The sequence below is a fragment of the Psammomys obesus genome, unplaced genomic scaffold (assembly GCF_907164565.1).
Source record: "Psammomys obesus unplaced genomic scaffold, mPsaObe1.curated_primary_1811, whole genome shotgun sequence".
In the NCBI taxonomy this organism is placed as follows: Eukaryota; Metazoa; Chordata; class Mammalia; order Rodentia; family Muridae; genus Psammomys; species Psammomys obesus.
In genome coordinates this window covers 22,973,299-22,997,584 of record NW_026592118.1, presented here as the reverse complement: position 1 = coordinate 22,997,584, position 24,286 = coordinate 22,973,299, and the positions used below count along the sequence as shown (strand labels likewise).

At 37.4% G+C, this 24,286-nt stretch overlaps 1 protein-coding gene across 1 annotated transcript in view; it reads left to right on the top strand.

Moving 5' to 3' along the window:
• The window catches only part of Sema3d (semaphorin 3D), a 183,658-nt gene that overhangs the window by 116,058 nt on the left and 43,314 nt on the right, over nt 1–24,286 (top strand). The window contains exon 4 of the mRNA XM_055612908.1: nt 16,407–16,469. Within this exon, the coding sequence (XP_055468883.1) occupies nt 16,407–16,469 (63 nt within the window). The remainder of the gene's footprint in view (nt 1–16,406; nt 16,470–24,286) is intronic.

The following is a 24,286-nucleotide window of genomic DNA, read 5'->3' as shown; positions in this document are numbered from 1 at the left end:
GATTCGACCTCACTCTCGTAGCACACGCTGCTTACAAGCCTCGGTGATTCTCCAGCTGCCATCTCCAAAAGGCTGGCATTCCAGGTGTGAGACGTCACATTCTGCACATGACTTGCTTTTTGTGGTGTTTATTTTTCTGGCTTTGTAGCTCAATGCTATAGCACTTAGCATTGCAGGCATCGGGCCCCAAATCCAATCCCATGTACCATCAAAACAATAAAGAAACAAAAGTAGATTAAATGTGAGCGAAAGACCATGACGTATCTGGCATAGTAAAGTATGAGATTAATATTAAAACTAATTCTGTTATTTTGATCAATGTTTGTGGGCATGTATACATGCATACATGTTCATTATTGTGCATGTATGTGACAACGCATACAAAGTTCATAAGTGAATACAGGATCTATTCCTCTATCACTATTCATCTTTTTGAGACAAGGTGTCTGTCTCACTATATCTGGAACTCACAGATTTCCCCAGTTAGTAAGCTAGCAAGCCTCAGGGATCCTTCTGTTTCCAGCTCTTTGTGCTGGAATTGCAGATGCTTGCCTCAAAATCAGCTTTTATATGGGTGCTGCGGTCAAACTCCAAGCACTTCATTGACCGAACTGTATCCCCAGCCTTGATTTCTGTTTGCTCTTCTTTAAACAAAGAAACACACAAGAAAACACAAAACATGTGTGGTACATATATACTCAAACACCTGAGTACAGATCAACAGGTCAGCTTGTACAATTTACTTTCATGGTTAGTCCCTGGACAGAAGATTTTGCTTTGTAATTACTTATCATTTCAGTAGTGTTTTATAATTTTGATATCCCACAAAAGAAAATGAGGATTTTTTCTTTGTTTGTTTGAGTGTTCAAACTTACTAAATATCTTTGAAAATAAATGTCTATACATGTATTCATGAAAGCTATGTCTCTATAAGAAAAAAAAGGGGAGCGAAAATATTACAACAGTCATTCCCTTAACACAAATCCATTAACTTAGAAGGCAAGCTCTTAAAATTATGCATATTCTGTAGCCTACATATTATTTAAGTAGTTTAATAAATAGTTGAATGGGTGCTAGAATTTCACAGATGTCCTTTACTCTGATACTGTGGTTCCATTCTACTTGTTCTTAAGGTTGTGTATTTTTTGATGTTCAGGAATTTATTTTTAACGTGTTCATACTCCTGGAAGAGATAGATGATATTGAGTTGTATCTCATGTATCAGTAAATATCTTAGCAGAAGATGACAAATGAAGCTAAAGAAAACGTTTTAACTCTGCATTTTTGCTTTTAGGCAATCTGACTTAGAGTGCATTTTCCCAAATATGTCTTGGTTTAATATAATAACAAAAAGTAATTCATGCTTTTAAGGGAATCTGTTCTTGTTCTCTTCTTTGCCTTCAGGGATTGGAAGAAAAGGCTCATTTATCTGAACTGAGTGTATTAGATCATTGCTTAAAATAAGTTGCAATAGCATAACTTCCTTTTGTGACTATTTTAAGCGGAACTTTCTTTGGCGATATTCCATCTTCAAAATGTGCTAATATTTAATAAAGTAAATGTTTATGAAATACCTAGTTCTCTTATGACGTTCTTATAATAAATGATTATTTGAATACTTTATGCAGTTAGAGGTTCTCCACATAACTGAAATTTCTTTGTACCTTTATAGGGTATGTAATTTATAAGAAAGTCATATATGCAATTGAAACAATTTGTGTTTCTGTAGGTATCTACTATTTCAATTTTTATAAATCACTCTAGTGCTAAAAAGCCCTCCTACGGTAGCCAGTAGGTGTTGAGATATAGTACTTCAGCAGTGTTTAGACCTATTGGTTTGCATTGGCTCAGTGCCCTGCGGCAATGATCCAGACTACTTCCTGAAGGAAACCACACATGTTGGGACTGAGGACTGAAGGGTGTCCTTTGTGCTCTTAAGAGTTAAAGCAATCTACAACACATAATTGCATCATGAGTGTCTGGTTGTTAATATTTTCCCTAGGGTAACTAAAAAAAGGAATCTGCAAAGTTCTCAATTTGGAGTAAGCAAAATTTAACATATAATGTGCATGTCAACTTCAGTAACTAACAAGGCTGTGTCTACCTAAAAGTAGCCATTGTTGTTCACAATTTCATAGACATTTATCTAGTACAGTAAGAACAGAAATATAACATCATATACAAATGAATTTGGAAACAAGTACTTAATGGTTCCCTGTGCATTATCATTACTCTTGACCAGGATACCTTCTGACAGCCTATGCAATAAATCGTACAGGAATAGATTTAGGCTTTTTGAAACATTCTCACTACATACAAAGTAAATGTTATGAAGACCATTTTGACTTCTTTTAAACGTTCTGGCATTTAGGAAAAAAAAACACATGTGTGTACTTTTTTTGTTTTGTTTTGAATTTTTAGGGTTTGTGTGTATGTGTGTGTGTTGTGTGTTTGTGTTTTTTAGAGGAAGGGTTATTTCAGTAGAATAAAATTCCATGCAGCTGTAAATGTAATATGTGTCAAGGATGTAATTTTTATAATTGAATCAAGATTTTTCCAAATCAGTCCTTCCAGGAGGCGATAGAGAACCTGTGGACTCCTCCTGAGATAGGTTTTGGAACAGATTATGCACATTGAGTTTTGTCTTGTCTCAACGCTAGATCAAAATGGATATACAGAAACGCCTAGAAGTGACCCCATTAAAAAGAAAGGGCATGGAAATGTACCCACCACTTAGTTCTTGTGTGTATAACTGATCACCTCAGACACCAACACTGAGATGAAGTTTATGTTGTAAAATATTCGTGAATGCTCCAATTCACCACCTGGGAGCGGGAAGCTTAGAACTGTCAGGAGCAAAGAGAAGGAGCACTTCTTGCAAGAACCCCCACTGGCAGGCCTAGCTGACTGTGGTCTATTTTTCTCACATGAAACCATTCACCGTGGCTACCAGGTTTCTTTTTCAAATCCTGTGTCTCCACTATGCATATAACTCTACCTATGTATTGCCTATGAGCTTGAGTCATCTTCTTAGGCTTCTAAGGCTCCCAACACATTTTCACCCAGTTTCTACTGCTCCTCACTTTTAAGTTCTTCCTTGTTACTTCACTTTCTTTGTCTCCCTGTCTCTTCTTTATCTTTCTTCAATCTCAGTCTCTCTTCTAACCCCTTCTTCTCTTTCTTTCTTCCCTCCCTACCTCTATTTCCTCTAACTAATCTGTTTATTCTTTGAAAAATGAATAATCTAATTACAAAGGTTGCCTTCTCTGACCTTCCTGTGGCTTCACACTCTGGCTAGTACACATTTGATTACTGAAGGCATTCATCCAATTGTATTCTCTTGTTACAGTTTGCTCCCCAAGGCTTTGCCTCACCTCTGGGTTATGCTTTTCCATTTATTGTATCATTGCAAGTGTTTATAGGAATGCCATCTCTCTTACTTTATAGTATAACTATTAAAACTTCTCCACCCTACCATATATTCCTTAAATTCAGGGCTGATTTCATGCTGTACATTCTGTCTTTTAAAAATGCTATAATAATTTATATAAGACAGGTCCATTTGTATTGATTTGGTTTTTTTAATCTCAGAGCCTGAAATGGCTGTACTTCATTTCAGAAATAAAGATGATAATGGTTTATAAATGATTGTATTTTTCTTGTATCTTTTATGGGACAATTTTTTTTTATTCTTAAATCCATTGAGCTTCTTCTGTTAGAATGAAGAATGCTGTAGTGGAATATAAAATTTAAGCTTTAGATTTTATATAAATGTTTACATAATCACAAGCTTCATTAATTCTAGTTAAGGGTGCAAGACATGACATAGTTTTAAAACAAATCAGAAAATATCTAAATATCTAACATGCAGGGACAGATCACATATCACAGGAGGACTACAGAAAGGAAGAAGAGTCTGGTCATGCTTGGGTTTGAACTAATTCAATATAGATGAGAGATTTCTGAAATAATGGAAATTGGTTAATTATAAGTGGTTCGCATTTGAAATTGGATCTTGAAAAGTATTGTTTTCTTTCGTTCAGTCGGGATAGAGAAAACATGCTTAAGGAGGAAAACAGCAAAAGATCTTGTCTCTTCCATGAATAGACTTGTTAGATTGTATTAGGAAGCTGAGATTTCCTTCCCAAGTAATGAACAGCCTACCCCATCGCTGCAGTGAAAAGGTATGGAGAAGAACTTCAGTGCTGTTTGGGACAGGTACTCACTCAACCATGCCTGGGCAGCTTATTGTTCTTTTATAAAGGATGCAATAAGAACATGTCCAGCATAGACATTATAATAATGACCATATTTGACGTTTTAAGTAGAGCTTAAGGAATTATGGTTTCTAAAGAAATGATTCTAAAGTATATTACCTAGCACTTTTACTCGAAATGAGCATTCTTTTCCTCAGTCAATCACGTTGTACTAGCAATGATTCGTATGGGAGCTGGAGTGGATTATATATAAACTTCCATAGTGATATACAAGAATAATTCTTTCTTTTCATTTCACTTCTTAATTTTATGTCATCATGGCTGGCACTAAAATGAAATGTCTAATACGTTCTCTGTTTAGTTATGTAACTTAGTCAGACTTCTAAGTTAATGAACTTGGGGGATTTTTCCATCTGAAAATGTTATTACTTTGGAAGCAGTTTAAGCCTTTGTGGGTAGAATCTACATGTTCGCAAGTGTCAAGGAAGAATCTCTTTTACTAGCACTACTGTAGAAGCCACTTCCTGTCTTCTGGCCACGTCAGAAACTTAAAGTCTACTTCCATTCTTCAGCACCTTTGTTTAGGTTAAGAGATTTGGGCATTTCCTCTTCAAGAAGTTATTTTCTTTAGAGTTCTCTGCAAATGGGTGACTATAATCTCCACCCGAAGTATGAGGCTTCCCTACGAGATGGATTGTATTACAATGAGTCTTTCACTTCTACAGTCTTCACTTGACCTTCTTGAAATAGACTTAAGATAACCTCATCGACAACCCCCCCCATGCAAAATGTATTATTTTAATGTCTTTCTGTGTGTGTGTGTCTGTCTACCTGTCTGACTGTCTATTCATTTTTGAGGGGATGTACCTGTGAGTGAAAGTGATGAATAAGTCAGAAGATTCAGATCCACTAGAGCTAGAATTAGGGACAGTTGTGAACTGCTAGACGACGTGGATGCTGGGAACTGAAATGGGTTTCTCTGAAGGAGCCATATATACTCTTAACAGCTGAACCATTTATCCAGACTAAACTACAGTGTGCCTCCTCAGGGAACAGAAACCCCATTTTCCACGTCACGTCTGAGATACTCAACACTACCTGAAGGAAGACTATCACTTTCCCCTACTCCTCCCCCCCCCCTTTTTTTTTTTTTTTTTTTTTTTTTTTGGTAAGCTGGAAAATAATTTTATTTTACTTTAAGAGAAAATAATAGGGCAGTCAAATGGTAAATTGTAAATCCCAGAAAGGCAGCATGTTCAGAAATGAAGGCTGGCAAACAGCTGCATGGGAAGTTGACTAGGGAGAGTGCTTCTGAGAATACACGATACAGTTCATGGTATCAGGTCAAGCATGCTTTGGCTATTGGAAAGAGACATAGAAAGGAAAAGGGGGGTTATGAGAAGGGAAGATCAGCTACTTGCAACATTACACTTTAAATCATGGCTTCTATCTACTTCATGGGAAGCCTTTTACCATGGCTCTGGTTGACCCCACGAACAGTCATCATATTTAGAGCATACTCTATATAGGTAGGCTAATACCAATTTAGCCATCAAGCATGCCCACTGATTTCCCTGTTACTTACTATCCCTTCCCTTTTGACATAAGCTCACAGAAAACTGGAGAGCCAGAACATTTTGGTGATCCCCAAGACCCTTACGCTAACAAACTCTCAGAGTGGGCATGCTAGGATAAAAATGAATTCCCTAAGGGGAAACAGAAATTTCAGATCTCTACATTCCATGGCTGTTATTGTTGGACATGGATGGGATAGTCTAAACGAATCTTGCCTATCAAATTTGAAGATTTTTACATCTTTGAGATACACCTCACTTCAAATTTTGCCTCAGTTAAAATTTCCTTTTGATCGTCAAATTATACTATCCAAACCATTAAATAAGATCTCAGAAGAATGCTGCTATAACTCCAAAAATGTCATGGAAGAGTTACTGCATTTCACTCATAAAGTATTTCCATCAGAATCTCATGGGTGAGAAAATACTACCAGCCCAGTTACTAGCCTCTGAGATATTAATAAAATCCATCAAATATATTTTTCTGTCTTATATCTTGTTTTCTATGAATTTTTCAGTAGTATTTTTGTTGGATTCCAGCAAAGTTATAATTGTAAATTTTGTCTGAAGGAAATATAGTACACACATTAACCCATTTTGAAACAACCTCCAGAATTAAATTACAGTTTGCTTTTATTTTGAAATAATACCTAATCATCTTTATCCATAATTTAATTTTTTTTCATGAAACTGAGGTTTTAAAATTAAATATATGTAAAATATTCAGCAGATTAACACAACAGTAATCCAAAGTGAGTTGTCCCTTGGTCCTTTTAGCTAAGATAAAGTGTATACAGAAGAAAGGAAGAAAGAAAGAAAGAAAGAAAGAAAGAAAGAAAGAAAGAAAGAAAGAAAGAAAGAAAGAAAGAAACAAAGAAAGAAACAAAGAAAGAAAGAAACAAAGAAACAAAGAAAGAGAAAACAAGAAAAAGAAAAAATGGCAGCTTATGAATGCTTAAAATTCTATGACTAAGAAGGTTAAGTCAGAAGGATTCTGTGTGAACCAGGTCAGCCTCAACTAAATAGTAACACATAAACACACACACACACACACACACACACACACACACACACACACGACGTACACTCATGCTCAAGTGCAAGCACACAAAATCCACTTTAAGTAACATGAAAGATGAAGCTTGTTAACTGGATCCCCCAAAAAAAACCCCTAAGACTTAAATGTCTACTTAAAAGATTAAAGGCAAACTCACTACAGTGCTTAATTTTCCTTCATAAAGCATCTTAAACTTATTTTTTTAATGTAAAAGTATTTTTCCCTTTGGGAGTAAAATTGTTCAATGTGACAAAATAATAAATGTGCGCTGGACACACAAGAAAAGCTTTCCTGTGATTTTCAAAGTCAGATGACAATGCATCAAAACAATATCACGATTTTAATCCTTCCTAACAGAACTTCTTGTTTTTGTTAAACAACCTGAGACAATTTACTTTGCCAAAGTAAAACATGGAGCCTCACAATTATTCAGGAGCACATCTTAATGGTTACTGAACAACAACAACAAACAGAACCAGAATCCTTCAGAAGGAAAAAAAAAAAAGGCTAAATAAAAATTAAAGATACATTACTTAGGCTAACATTTCTAAACTCTAAGAAAATCGAAAGTCTTAATTAGACTATGGAGTGATTCAAAATTTACCAATGTGGGGGATTTTACTTCCGTATTCCAACAACTTAGCTTTTATTTTTTTTTCTTGTCCTTACTATTAAAACTGAGTAATTACAAAATTAGTTGACGTATTTGAAGCTTGTCAAACTATGCCCCTTTTTATTAGCACTTATGAAATGAGTGAGTTTGTAACTGTAGATACAGTACTTTTGCTGGAGTTTTAAGCCCCCTTCTCTGCGAACATGAAGAGGCTTTGTTTGGTGTTTGCCTTTCTGTGGGGAAGTTTACAACAAAGCCTATATGTGCAGATCCTGCCTTGCTTGTTTTATGCAGAGCATAGTCAGAAATCCCTCTGTACATCATGGCCTCTGACTGGATTCCTATTCAGTCCCTCGGTAGCCAGACAAAACTGCTGCACACAATGATCACTCTATGAGCCTGCTATTTGCAGAGATGAGAATTGGAGTAAATACCTTGTTCACCTAAGGCTGCTCCTGATGTAGGAAAGATGCCACTTTTCCTTATTTAGTGCATGAAATGAAGGGAATATAAATCCTTAGAACCAAGAAGATATCGTAATGAATGAAGTTTTTATATGAGACGCCCTACTTAGTTTCATGCAGTTTAATCTTTTCCCATTGCCTCCTGAGTACATGCTGTCCTGCAATCAGAGCACAAAACAATTGCCTCGTTCATGGATGTGCTGGCTCCTCAGCTAGTGCTGATATGCAGGTCCCATCTGGTCACTGTAATGAATTCTCAGACTGGTGGCAGACTCCTCAGGCTCCCGGCCAAAACTTCTGCCAGAATGCCTGTGCTTCCAATTCCAAGGAAATCTTTTTAAAAAAATCTTGAATGCTCGGTTATGTGTACGTAACAAGCCACAATCCACAAAGAGGTTAGGGAAAAGCAATGTCCATTCCAGCGAACTCCAAAACGTCAAAGACTCCTTGAGAAGGTTTTGGAGTATGATCGTATAACTCAAAGGACACGAACAAGAAAGACTCAGGATAAAGGGATAAGCATGGATTGAATGCAGGTAATTAGGTTCAAGTTATGAAGGCAGATATAAAGCTGTTTCTCTAGTTTAGCTCTGTCATAAACCCACAATCTGCATAGCCTTGGGGTTGAGCTGACTGGGACGGGGGAACTAAAATATCTACGGACATGCCTACCGACAGGCTGGGGTCAGGTGGGCTGTGTGTTCTGATGGCGATGCAGCAGCAGCCTGGAAACTCAGTGCTTTTGTTATACACAGAGGAATGGGTAGGCAGGCTAGATAATCTCAGTACGGGTCTCTGCAGAGGAGTCGTCTCAGGATACACACCCATGCGAGGAGGAAGCTGTGGTTGATGCTATCAACATCTGCATTCTGCCAGGGAAAAGTCCTGCCCTTCCATGTGTCTGAGGCTTTGACATAACAGTGTTCATGTCAAAATTCCACATCCACTCAGGAAAACATCTGTTCCACAGTCATAAATATTTTGGGTCTGGTGGTCTATAAATGCTGAAAATATATTGAGCACTGGAAGTATGAGATCTGATGTGAAGCTCTACAGTTCCATCCCTGAAGGCTGTTCGCACTGCACAGCAGTTCACTGAGTTGTAAGGAAGTTGGATCTGGCTGACTTGGATGTGGTGTTTTTTTATTGAATTGAAAGGTCTTATTTTAATCAATACTATAAGTTTTAAAGTTATAATTAAATATTTTATTAGAAATTAAAAAGAAGGAAATGGAAGACACAAACAGTATTCCTCATAGATTTTTTTTGGGAATGCATGGACAAGAGAAAATGGACTCTAAGTGGAACATTACCAAACTGTTAGTGTGTTTCTCTGAATTTAATTTAATTTGATTGTTAGTGTTTCTCTTGCAATGTATACTTTTGATGACCTGCTACTGTATTCTTCTACTTTTGTGGATGCTGTAAGTATTGTAGGGCCTAAACAGGTCAGGCTCTTGGTTTTTACAGAGCACCTTATGATAGAAGAAAAGACTTGGTGGAGGAAAAAAAAGGAAACAAATACTTTTAAGCTGTGGTATTATTTTTAAGTTACAGAGGTATTACTGCGAAGATACGTTTACTGTTTCTGAGAGGTTTCCTGGGAAGATGTTAGGAGACAGGCAGCTGTCCATACCATGATAAACCATAAGAGTCAGATATGCAATGGTATAAGAAGCCTCAACCTGGATCCATCTTTTGAACTGAATTAATTTCTGGGAAATTGTGTAGCTTTGCCTTTACATGTGAGTTGTAATGAAAACACAAAAGTAATTGAGTAGTCGGAATTTCCATCTTTAACAATTCCTACTGACATCTGCTGTAATCATTCAAATTTTCAGTATTTGTGAACTCAAACCTACCTCAGTCTCTCCTAGGAACCCAGAGTGTTCAGTGCTCTATTTGCTGCTCAAATCCTCATTAGCTCAACATTTTCCCAACGTTGTTACATTCAGCCATACATTGTATCCTGCCCCTTGATAGAAATGTCTGCTGTCTCTGGGGTTCTGGCTTTCTGTCTCTAATTAGATTTTTATGAACACATTGCCACTTCCTCTTTGGTGTCTTATTCAGTCTTTTGGTATCTCTGAATTAGGTCAAAGGGCATTTGACCAACCTTGTGCTTGCTAACTTGAGTCAATTAAATAGCCTCTTAAAGATGAAACAAGGAACAGATGTAATTAGGATTTCCTTTGGCTGTTGTCATAAGGACTTATTATTTTAATGTTTCTGTAATTTCCCTAACATTAACCACTTAAAAATAAATTGTGTGACATTTTCATCTTAATAAATGACAACTATAAATGAATTATATGAGCTAAAAGATACTAATGGATCTCAAAATTTATGAATGAAGCAATAATTCTAGGGACCTTGCAGTATTTTATTTGTAAGTTCCATGACAAAATTTCTTCAAAATGAAAAAAAAGGTCAAAAAATTAAAAACAAAAACACTTTTTAAATATCTTTGGAGTTTTTGGAAAGGGAGAAAGAAAAGTATATTTATTTGCAGATGATTGATAATATACATAAGTGACCTTAAATATTACACTGGGAAACTCCTACAGCTGATAATAAGCAATTTCATCATAAGCATTGTGCCTAGACACAAAATTAACTCACAAAACCCAGTAGCTCTTCTGCATACAAATGAAAAATAGACTAAGAAAGAAATCAAGGAAACAACACTTTCACAATAGCCTCAAAAAAATACAAAATATCTTGGGGTAATTCTAACCAAACAAGTAAAAGACTCTTACAACCTAAGACATTGAAGAAAGAAATTGAAGAAAATAGCAGAAGATGGAAAGATTGTCCATCCTCGTGATTAGTAGGATTTTTTCAATTATTTTTTTTAATTTATTCACTTTACATCCTGATAGTAACACCTTCTCTTGTCTCCTCCCTGTCCCACCCTCCCTTCCTCTTCCCCCTCCTGCTCCCTTAGTCCTCAGAAAGAGGAAGACCTCCTCTCCTACCAACTGACCCCAGCCTATCAAGTCTCATAAGAACTGACTGCAGCTTCTTCCTCTGTGGCCTGGAAAAGCCACCTGCCAGGGGAAAGTGATCAAAGAACAGGCAACAGAGTTCAAGTCAGAGAGAGCCCTCCTCCCCTTACTAGGGAACACACATGAAGACTGAGCTGCCTATAGGCTACATCTGAGCAAGGGGGCCTGTGTCCTCTCCATACATGGTCCTTGGATTGTACATGAGTCTCCACAGGTCCCTGTGGGCCTACATTTGTTGGCTCTGTTGGTTTCCTTTTGGAGCTCCTGTGCCAGGTTCTTCAATCGCTCAACTTCTATGGACTCCCTATGCTCTGCCCAAAGGTGGCTGTGAGTTTCAGCATCTGTTTCAATCCTCTGCTAGGTGGAGTCTTTCAGAGGACGTCGATAGTAGGCTCCCATCCTGTTCATTCTCTTCAACCTTCAACCACATCAGGTCTATTCTATCTATTCTATCTTATTCTAACCGCATAAGGTCTATTCAGGCCCTTCTGAATGAGAACTAAGCATCCTCCCTAGGGTTCTCCTTGTTACTTAGCTTTTAGGTCTGTGGATTGTAGTATGGTTATCCTACACTATATAGCTAGTATCTGCTTATAAGTGAGTATAGGCCATGCATGTCTTCCTGTGTCTAGGTTACCTCAGGATGATCTTCTCCAGGCACATCCATTTGCCTGCAAATTTCATGATGTCTTTGTTTTTAATAGCTGAATAATATTCCTTTGTGTAGGTTCTCATCAAAATGCCAACACAGTTCTTTACAGACTTTGAAAAAACAATTCTCAACTTCATATGGAAAAAAGAAAGACAGAGTAGCTAAAACAATCCTGTAAGGTTTTTTTTATTCTTTTTCTATCCCAACCACAGTCTTCCCTCCCTTGCACTACTGCTTCTAGCTCCATTCCCACCTCCCCTGTCCCTGAGATGCACTCACCCCCTTTCCTTCTCAGCAGAAAGGAGCAGGTCTCTCAGAGAAAACAGCCAGACAGGACAAAACAAGATACAATAAGACCTTGATATGAGAGCCCTCATATCAAGGCTGGACAAGACAACTCAACAGGAGGAAGAGTCTCAAGAATACAGTGTCAGAAGCACACCCACTCCCAAAAAGTATTGTTTTCATATCTTATTTACAAAACTAGAGCATAAGTCATATTTTCAAATTCACACAGTGAAATTATTAGATCTTTTAAAACATATTTTTATAGCTTATGAGGGAATATAAGGAGATATTGGAGATAATTTTTGTTTATTAAAAATGACCGTTATTCACGTTGGAAATCTATATTATATAAATCGAAAATTAGAGCTAAACAAATATTTTACATATAAATGTTTGAGCTCTCTTAGATAGCATTAATAGTACTTTAAGTGATTAATTATGAAATAATATAAAGATTATGTAAGTGTAACTTAAGATTGTTAAGTCAGTATATTACAAAATATGGGTACTGGTTTATACTTCTTTTAAAGCATTAACTTCCAAAAATCAAGACTCTTTATAAATGTACTTAATTTTGTTTGACAGTATTCTGTTTTCAAGCAAATGTTGTAAGAATCGCCAACTTTAAATTCTAATTTTTCAGTGGTAGTTCTATCAGTGGTTACATCCCAGATAATTAAGCAGAGCTGACAGAAATTCTTGAACTCATCTAGTCTCAGAAAATACCTCTGATTTTTATCTGCCTTGCTTGTAGAAGAATCTGATATACATTTGCCATCAGTGATCAGAAAGAAAACCACAGTTCTGATGACCATTGGCACAAAGGATAGCTATGAATAGCTTTTGCATAATGCAGGTCACACTAGTTCTCGGTGGGAAAACTCCAGGACAGTCAAAATACAGAAAGGGATGTTAAGGATTAACACTGTGTCTCACACGAGTCTTTGCTAAGTGAGAGAAAATGTCTGTGAATGACTTTCTAGTTGTAAAACAGATATGTGTCCTTTGTGTATCCTTCATGTAACTTTTAGTATGGTAGGGTTCTGTGTGAGATACTAAATGCAAGAAAATACATGAAAGATTTTATTACTAAGAAAATTTGCTCTAAGAACTATTGTTAGCCAGTGTTTCAAAGCTATTCACTTGCCTAACTTTAAGAGAACTGACTTCTATATACAATGTGCTACTTTGTCCTTAAACATGACTCTCCTAAACGAGGATGTCTTGATATATGCTGACTGAACCATTTAATCTAAGATTCTCTTTAACTTAGCTATAAAAATGTTAAAATGGGACTGTATGAAACATATATGGTCTTATTCTATGTTTTGTTTTTTGTTTTTTGTTTTCTCTCTCATAGATCTTTGGGCTCAAATTCCCTATGTAGTTTATCCTCCTGCCTGCACAACATAACAGCTGGGATATCTGCATACATTTCCATACCAGGTTTCATGCAGTGCTGGGGCTGGAACCCATCGTTGTTTCATGTCATGTGCACACACACACACACACACACACACACACACACACACACACACATAGGTACACACACTTCAAGTAGAAAGTAGGGATATTAAAGTGCTAGCTCATGCGTGTGTATATGCATTGAATGTAACTTCAACTAATATTGAAACAAAGTGGTCACTTAGGCATATTTTTGCTATCACTATATAGCATAGTTATATCTATGTTGTGCACTAGTAGAAAATATGTTTAAGTGCTTTTTGTCTCGTTCAGGTCTTATACACATCGGATTAAGGACATTTCTGTTCTTTACGAATTACCACTCCCAGGAGCAGGTTTGGTGGCACAAACTGTAAATCCCAGAACTTGGGAGTCAGGAGCAGGAGGATCAGAGTTACAGGTTATCTTTTGCTAAATGCCAGTTTGAGATAGACTATTTCAAAATATAAACATTTGTTTCTAATAACTACAGGAAGAGTGAAAGAAAAAGTCACTCCAAATAACGGTTAAAATGGCATCTTTTAAATACAGTACATCTTTTAAATAATGTATTTTTTTCTAAGAACATTTAGAATCTGAAAGACAATCAAATTTCTCATAGATTTGTATTTGTTAAGCTATTCTGTTTGTGAATCCAAAGTTACTGACATCATTTTGCTAAAACAAACCAATACATAACCTCAACAGATCCTTATTTTGAAGACTGAGCTATTACTTTAAGAAAAAAGAAAACAAAAAACCATGTCTTCTTTGTATCATTGTGTTACAATCCTTGTGCCATTATGCAAATAAATCAAGGACAGCTTCTATTTTTATCAAATTTTAAACATTGTGAGTTTGAAGGTTGTGGGCAGAAACTGTTATGCTATCAGAGATTATAGGATTTATTTAAAAAAATGGTTTATGTGATTCAACAAATTATCAGTGCTTTCATGACACATACCTGCAGGTCAAAATAGTTTTTCAAGTGTAATTAGCATTATTTCCTCACCAACTAAGATGAAACAACTCAATTTACAATTGTATGGTTCATAATTAGTAGGCAAAAATGCATAATAAGGGTATTAAACTTACTTTTAGAGATTTGTGTTCATTTGCAGAAGGCAAAAATAAGCGATTGCTTTATCAGTGCTTAATTCCCAAACAGAGATAAACAATTACGTTATGCAATACTTTCAAAGCAAGGCGTTAGATTTGAAACTATCAGTAGCTACGCTTTGAAACAATCACTCCAAGGACAGATTAAGAAAGCTCATCAGGAGCACTCCTCAATTCTCCCTTGGGTTAGTGGTTTCTTCCTGAACATTTTCTTCTCACTTTTTGTCTCCCATGGAAATGGAGCAATTAGCTTTGTAGTCCAGTCCTCCTGACTAAATATGATCTCTCTCTCTCTCTCTCTCTCTCTCTCTCTCTCTCTCTCTCTTTCTCTCACCCTTTTATTTCAGTGATATTTGGAAACAGTGCTTTATGTGGCCCAGGCTGCTCAGCCTCACTACCCTCTTACATGGACCTCCTTGGGCTGAGATTACAGCATGTAGAAGAATGCTCAACTTAAGTAACTTTTTTTTTCCAGATAAAAACAAAGCTGTTTCTACTTTATGTTACTTGGTTTTGATTTATCCTAACAAAGTCATGATTGTATAACTCGGGGCTACTCTTCACATGATGATGTATTTATTGCTAAGCTCCTTCCCCATTTTGTTTCATGGCTTTCATTCACTGATATTTGGTAGCTAGCTATGAACTAAAATTATAGTAAAGGAGAGGGGCCTAATTTAAAGCATTCCTGAGTAAGTGGCATTGCTGGACCCTTGTGGGGACTCGTACGTTAAGGAGAAGTCATCACCGGAGTACACTCTTTGCCCACCATTGTTCTGCACACACCATTCTTCTGTAGAATACAGAGATGTTCTCTAAACACAACAGACTTTCTCTGTTTTGAAATTTCAGTAACCTAGATTGTATATGTCCATCAAGAACGGACGCCGCCTCTAAATACTTCAAATACTTCAGGTTTAACCATGTTCTTTCATTACAATGCCATCAAATACGGTGGGATTTTTTTTCATCAGCCGTTAAAACATTTTCCCGCAATTATCAGTGTGAAGCATAATAAAAGTCTGTGGACATGAGTGGGACACCTGCTATTCTACACCCACAGCTCATGCTTGTTTGCTTTCTCTCGCCCCAACCAAGTGAATGTCTGTTCTTGTGAATTACAACACACCACCATAATGGTTTGAACCCTAAATTGAAAACCTGTCCTGACAGAGCGCAAAACTCTGTTTTCTAAAAAAAGAGGGGGGGGGTAATCAGATAACCAGTAACAGCATGAATGTTTTCTGAAACACGATTAAGTGCTGCCAGCCAAAGCTGAGGGTGTCCTTCAGCTCAGCCCTTTGGCCCAACTACATTTTCTGCATAATGGCTAAGATTCTCAGATATGGTGACCTACAGTTTGGGTCAGATTATTGTGAACTAATTCTGTGCCCTTTGTCTTTTATTTAGTGGCTATCAGATGAAGCTTCCTAACATGAAAGAGGGGACACATACCTTCTTTTAGGAATATTGTGATGTTTAAGTAAGATATGAGTATAAAATATTTGGCAAGCTGTCGGGCATGTCTAAGTTCCATACGTGTTTAGTTGCAATGAACAAATGGTCTGTCATCCTTGGCTTAGAGTAGCAGCTTGTGTGAGTGACAGAGAGCTGTTCCACCACCTCATCATACATGTCTATCACGCACCACCACTTGGGGAAAACCAGAAAAACTCGACGAGTACAACCAGTGCGAAACTGAAGTTCCGTTGACATCACAGTAAGAGCATATGGATCTCTGAAGATAATGTATTTGTTACTATACACATCAAAGTCAAGAAAGTTAATAAAAATGGATGGCCCTTCCCAGTTTTTAGTTAGAACATTTTCAGAGAAGCTTTGGGAAATATTTATGTCAGAACTGCAAGGACACGGTCAATGTCTAGCCTTCGGTATCACTCACTCTCTGTTCTAATCAGAATTAGTCGCTTTAAATATGCCTAATCTTATTTACCTTTGTATGTTTTACAGATTTATTGGCCTGCTGCAAAGGAACGGGTGGAACTATGTAAATTAGCTGGGAAAGATGCCAATGTAAGTATGAATCTTTAAGATTGACTCCTCAAATTCAATACTAATACTGGTAGCTGGCAGTAGTGGGATTAGAAATTGACAGCTAGCCTGGGATATATAGTGAGACCTTATCTCAAAATGAAAAGAGGGCTGGAAATCCATGTTAGTGGTAGAGCACCTGGCTAGCCTGTGTGAGGACCTGCCTCTAGTCTCACAAACTGTTAAAAATAAAATAAAATAATAAAAAAAAATACAGAGCTTATATGTGCACAACATACAAGTAAAACATAAATCTCTCCTCTAATACAGTCAGAGGTCTAACCCAAAGGGTCATTTTTTTTGTATTAAGTGTTCAAACCACAATAATCAAAACAAAATGAAGTAAATGTGCAGTCATACCTCTTTTTATATTCCGTTAGCGTGAAATGGGTATCCTTTAGGGGCACATTTAGGTTAACAGAAATATTAGTGTCAAATGCAATAAAAGACAGCTCTACATTTGTTTACCAGAAAAGGAAGCGATTACTCTCTCCTGGAATATGTTCCTCTTTCTCCTCTACCATGAATGTCTTTACCCTGTTCAATATCTCCACAGTGAACAGATGACCATGCATGAGAAAATATGAATTTTTTTATTAAAATTGTGGGGCTAGAATAATTTGATTATGACACTTCCCAAAATCCTTTCTCAAATAAGCAGCAAGAATGTAGCAGAACAACTGTGAACAAATTCATGTTTTGCGAATCATCAATTTCGACTCTTTGATAAAGAATTAAAGAAAGAAAGATGTTTTCGGTTTACTACAATAAATTAATGTCAGTCTTCCCACGGGTTGGAGGAGGGGATAAACAATGAACGTCAGTCTGTGGGGTTTTGCCTTGTGAGAGCAGTCTGCCTGCAGTCTGTTCACTAAGTTATACAGTAACTTCAGTGCTCCTCCCGTTCAGTTAAGACAGGGGGACCAACTCCTCTGGAGGTGCCATCCTTAAGCCCACTATGTGTGAACTAGTTATCACTTTTAACAGGTAAGCACATCTGCCGCTAATCTTAGGTTAACGATTTAGGGAGCTTTTCCCTCTTCTGTCACTGAGGTCTAGGTGTAGAATCACTCAGGCACAGGGGGTTGTTTCTGTATTATTAGCACATCCTTTTCAAACAGTGCTCTGTTTTAGAGTTGTTGATAATAACTACTTGCTTAAAGCACTACTTCCTGTTCCTACGGCTCTGATCTCACTTTATCCACATTCAATACCACACACATGTACAAAGCTGAATGTAGAAGTCTAGGCCCATCCTCTGTGCTCCCCCAACACTACAAATTATGCACAAGATCACAAAGCTAGTTTTTCAATACATTTCTCTACTTGGACACTAACTTCCATTTTCAATAGCATTGCATAGATTTTGGCCAATGGAAAAGTGGTTTCACTGACTCCTTTTCCTGCCTAGACATGACCCTCTCTTTGCTGCCTTTCTAGTAATTTTTATCCACTTCCAAAGAGTATGTTTAGGATTAACAAGTGTTTGAAGAGACTGTTCATTTACACAGAGGTACTCTATAACTGTAGAATAGTGAATTATTTACCGTAACAAAAGTTAACTAATTGATAGGAGGGGAATGGAAAGTGGAGTGGGTGGGAACCATTACACTCTCTTGAACAGTCATCTAATTTAATCCAAAGAAGGGAAAGATGGAAGAAGGGTTCATAGTGTTTAAAAGATGTTTAAAAGAAAGACACTACAAGTGAGTTCCCTGGTAAGGGGAACAGAGACTGTCTCTGACATGAACTCTGTGGCTGGATCTTTGACCACCTCCCCCTAAGGCAGGAACAGCCTTGCCAGGTCACAGAGGAAGAGGAAGACAATGCAACCAGTCCTGATGAGACCTGATAAACTAGGGTCAGATGGAAGGGGAGGATGACCTCCCCTATCAATGGACTTGGAGAGGGGCAGGGAAGAGAAGAGGAAGGAAATCAGGGAGGGGCTACAGCCAGGATACAAAACGAATAAACTGTAATTAATATAAAAAATTAAAAAAAGAAAGACACTAAGTAAAACTTTAGTCTTCTCCACAATGCTTGAATTAAACTTCTTAATATAGGCAAAAAGAGAACAAAGATGAGGTTAGCCTGGGTTATTGTCAAATTAGCCACAAAAGTATCGTCCTAGAAAGTAAGACATTACAGAGAGAGAAAAAATATCCTACTCTAAGATTCTACAGTCACATACTCTTCTATGTTTACTTTTTAAGAAGAGTAAAACTAAATGAGTTTATTGTCAAAACCCAATAAGTTATATGTGAGAAAATAAGGAGCCTCTAGTAGCTTATCCTTCTTGTCTGTAATCACGAGGCGGGGAGAGCTAGCGACATTGAAACGTTCCTTCTTGTACTTTACTTATTTACTCAATTTCAGGATGAAATCACTGCATACATTGTCTCTTCTAGCAGTTTTTTTCCCCCTTGCAGAATTTCATAAGCCTATCCCATGCCATAAATTTTTATGACACCATTTTCAAAAGCAGTTCTGCATTCCTTTACATATCATTTCATCAAGTCCTATTGTTAGAATCTTGGAACACATCCAGTATTTACTGTGGCAAGTAACTCTGCATGTGAGAATCCTCATACAGAAATATCGAGGAGATCGTGACTAGTCTTTTACTAGTTAAGGATGTAAAGCTTCTTGCGTCCATGCACTGAAACTGACCTCCAGGGAGCTGATGATACCCTCTAAGCAGAGGTCGTGGCTTGAAGATATGTTTTTCTATGTCCTGGCTATTGGTAGGTGAAGCATACAGTGATGTCCATTGTTTATGCATGGAAGTATGAAATAACATTACTCACCTTTTGCTCACAACAGAAAAAAAAATTACTGTTTGAGCTTGAAATTCTTTAATTACACTAAGTGCAAAGTAACTTTTATAATTGTAAGTTTAGTTCTTTTAGTGGCTAATCATTGCAGTTTCTTCTTTTGTGTTTTCTATTTTTACTGATTATTTGCAGATGTGGAACAAATATAGACATGTATGTATGGTTATAATATTGACAAGCACTTACGTGACATGTTTCAATGTGCAACAAAGGTTAAGTTATTTATTTCACTGTTTCATTCCTAGAAAGATATTCATCAGTTTTCTTGAGGTTCATATTTTAATAATTAAAATAGGAATATTCATCATTTTCCTTTAAAATGTTTCCTTTGCTCTTTTACTATAACACATCCTTTTCTTAATACATATTTGCATTGATAGACTTGCTAAACAAAATTTTGCATTTGGATTTTAATATATTTATTTGTAGGATTACACTTAAATATTTTTAAATCTCCTAAGTCCTAAAGCGATTCTCTTCATACAGAGTTGCATCTGAGAGATGCATCTGGGAATGAGCACAAGAAAGTAGGAGATCAACACAGAATGTGGTGGTCTGTGTAAGCCCCACACGTGGGAGGTTGAGAAAGGATAGTCTGTAACATAAAGCTAGCCTCAGCTACGTGGCAAGAACAAGTCCAGTTTAAGATGCGTAAACCTCAGTCTCAAATTAAAATGAAAAAATCTCATGTCACAATACTGTGCAGAGTACATTCAAAGACAGAGCTGGAGCTTAAGATCCTGGGGAAGTACTCAGTGATACAACATGTATGTGTCATGTTCAAGGTCCTCCTAAACTGGGTTTAATTTCCAGCATTCCCAAAACAGAGTTAAATGTATCAAGGACTTTTAAATTATTGAGTGTCTTCCCATAGTTCATACAAATGACTCAACATAGCATTTACAAGTGGTCAGAATTACACACTTAAGTTATGTTGCTTTAATTTGAACTCAAAGATTCTAAGTACCTCTGGTTTGCTATTTTCTGTCTAGCTACCTCAATATAAAAAAATAAAGTTTTCAATTAGCTGTTAGTGTTAATATTAATTTAATTTAATTTACATCTTTTAATTATTATGTATATGGATCCCTATAACATGCAACATGTTAAAAGCTGTAGCAGTAGTAGAGAGAATTAGGAAGCTTCTATTGGATTGGTGTGTTTACCCAATGGGGAAAAGTGCTATCTACCAAGCCTGAGGGAGAATCTTAATTCAAGCCCCAAAACCCAAAGCCCACGTGATGAGAGAACAGAATCCCACATCTCTCCCCTGGCCATGCACTATAGTCAGGGGAATGCTTAAGTTCATATCAGCACATGCATTACACAAACAGACAGAATAAAAGAGTATAAAAACAAATAAATGATAATGATGATGATGATGATGATGATATTTATGCTAACTTACTGTTCATATCCCACCACACACACACTTTAAGAAAGGGCAGGTAGGTTTCAATGAAAGGGCATTAGATGAGAAGAATAAAGAAAACAGGAGAAATGTAATGCTTTTTAAACTGTATCTTTTCTATGCAACAATTGCCATTGTTAGCAAGCAATAGCTGACAAGTTAGCCAGTTCAGGGAAAGTTTAAAAAGCTGTTTCTCAAAGTTATCTTTCTTCATGCCTCAGAGAATTACACCAGCATGGGTAGCCCAGCAAGTCAGTGAGGGAATTAAACCAAGTTAATTATTGATCATACCATTTAGGCAAAACTTTGAAACTTTGTGTAAAAAAAAAAACCAAAAAAAAAAAAAAAAAAAAAAAAAAAAAAAAAAAAAAAAAAAAAAAACAGGAACACATGAATTAGAAGGCCATTTTAAAGTACCTACAGTAAGGGTTGCTTAAATGTCTGCTCTGGGCAAAACGAAAACTCATAGATCTTATCTTTTTATAATCTAATCACAGCTTTCCTTCCCTTTGGAAAGCAACATTGCTCCTAGGGGAACCGCCCTCTGTCAACACTCCCCATAACACTTCCACAAAGCAGGAATGATGTTTTGTGACCTGTAGAAGGTAATTCAGGACTCAGGCATACTATGTTATATTTTGTATCAGACTAGCAAGAAAGTTAATCCTAAAATAACTCCTAGAAATGTTAATAATGGGGAATAGTCTATATATGATTCTAGAGATTTTTGTTCTGTAATCATTAAAATATCACATACATGTCTAAAACTCTATGCTGACCCCTACTTGCCTTTTTAAACAGTGCTGCCTCACATCGACCTATATTATTCAGATTTTATAATTTATAACAGGAAGGGGAATTTTTTTCTTATGCAAGCATTTCTAAAGGAGCTCCACAAAGAGAGCAACAGAACTAAAATATCTGGGCACAGGGGTCTTTCCTGAGACTGATACTCCAACCAAGGACCATGCATGGAGATAACATGCACAGATGTAGCCCATGGCAGCTCAGTATCTAAGTGGGTTCCCTAATAAGGGGAACAGAGACTGTCTCTGACATGAACTCAGTGGCAGGCTCTTTGATCACCTTCCCCTGAGGGAGGAGCAACATTACCAGGCCACAAATGAGGACAATGCAGCCAGTCCTGGTGAGACCTGATAAGCTAAGGTCAGATGGAAGGGGAGGAGGACCTCCCCTATCAGTGGACTTGGGGAGGGTCATGGGAGGAGAAAAGGGAAGGAGGGTGAGGTTAGGAGGGAATGAGGGAGGGGGCTACAGCTGGGATACAAAGTGAATAAACTGTAATTATATATATACAAAATTAATTAATTAATATAAAAAATTAAAATTTAATTTAAGAAAAAGAACCTTAAAAATTACCATCTAAATTTTATGTGCTAAAATGAAGCTTTAGATTGAATGATTAAATGACTGGCAGTGTGAGAAAGCCACCTCATTCTAGCCACTCAGCTTTAATCAACTGCCTCTGTACTGCTGTTGGTACAGAACAAAAGATCAAAGTAACACAGTCCATATCCAGAAGCCAGGTAAAGGCTAGGAGGTATATAAACTTCTCTTCTTAACCAAGATATTATTATTAACTTTTGTTTTTTTTTCTGATTACAAGGGATTTTACAACTTTGCATTGGGTGTTTCCTATTATCTTGTCTCTATTGTTCAAAACCTTTAGTTAAGTATATATTTTTAATTATTATTTCTATTATTATTTACTATAATTTATTCACTTTCAATCCTGGCTATAGACCCTCCCTCACCCCCTTCCATCCCATCCCATCCTCCCTCCCTCTTCTCATCCTATGCCTCTTCCCTGGTCCACTATAGGGGAGGTCTTCCTCTCCTACCATTCCATCCCAGCCCAGAAGTCTCATCAGGACCGGTTGGATACTCTTCCTCTGTGGCCTGGCAAGGCTGGCCCCCTCCCCCAGGGGTAGGTGACCAAAGAGCCACAGAGTCCATGTCAGAGACAGACTCTGCTCCCCTTACTAGGGAACCCACATGAAGACTGAGCTGCCTATGGGCTGCATCTGAGCAGGGGTTCTAGGTCCTCTCCATGCATAGTTCTTGGTTGGTGCATTGGTCTTTGAAAGCCCCCTTGGGCCTATATTTTCTGGCTGTGTTGCTTCTCTTGTAAAGCACCTGTCCCCTCCAGGTCTTTCTATCTCCCCCTTTTTCCATAAGATTTCTTGCACTCTGCCCAAAGTTTGGCCCCAAGTCTCAGCATCTACCTCATACTACTGCCTCTTACCCGAGAGACCCTCTGTAGTAGGCTCCTGCCCGGTTCCCTGTCTTCCCTTCAGCTGATAAACACCTTCAGCAAAATGGATGGATACCAAGTTAACTCAAAAAATATGTAACCTTCCTGTATACAAAAGACAAATGGGCTGAGAAAGAAATTAGGGAAATACCCTTCACAATAGCCACAAATAACATGAAGCACCTTGGTGTGATTTAAACCATGCAAATGAAAAACCTGTATGAAAAATACTTCAAGTCTCTGAAGATAGAAAATGAAGAAGATGGAAAGATCTCCTATGCTCATGGATCAGTATAATTAGCATAGTGAAAATGGTCATCCTACCAAAAGCCATCTGTATCTTTCTTCTGAATCTTTCCTCTTCAGTTTACCATCTTAACACTGGCATACCAGGCTTACATTTTAATTTTATTTTATGTGAATATATCGCCTGCTTTTCTATATGTATACTATGTGGAAGCAGTTGCCTAAGGCGGCCAGAAGAGGACGTCAGAGCACCTAGAGCTGGAGTTACAGGGCATGAGGTTTCTGTGGTAGCACACAGGTAAAACCAGATGGGAGTCTAACCTTCAACAGGAGGGACTGTGTTTATTAGCACAGGAAATAGAAGGCCATCTCTGTACCAATGAACCTGAGGAGTGGGCCAGGGGTAAAAGGGATGGGTGAAGGGTTTAAGAACGGGAAAAGTCTTGCAGCCTTAAGGGATTATGTGTCACTCCTGGAGCCTTTCCGTCCTGAATTATTTGCCTAAAACAGGACAGACTATCCTTTCTGGGATGAAGGATAACAGGTGAGTGAGGGCAAGGTCACCTGTAACCTAGCATGAATCCTGTTTTACAACTGGGGCACTCTACCAATTGTGAACCACCAGGTATGGATTCTGGGAACATCTTCGGTCGTTAGGATCTCCCACTGCCCAAGAGTAACCATGCTTTAGTGGTGAGGCATAGATGGCCTTCCAGGCATGAAGAAACTGGACTCTTCCCGATTTTTACTACTTTTTAATTGAACACTTGCCTGCTTTGTATGCTGGATAAATATCTGGAGTGGAAGTGAGAGTAAAAAATTCTGAGGGTCCGTGGGGTCATGAGTCATGAATCCATGGTTAAGGAAGTGTTTCTACCTGGGCATTGAATCTTACACTTCTAATCCTCTAATCCCAGTATATCAAAGATTAAGGCTGCAGAGCTGCTCTGAATTTAAGGGCAGCTTTGTTGATTTCCTGGCTGGCCTTGGCTATGCTGTGAGATTACAGCTCTCAAGTTAAAAAAAAAAAAAA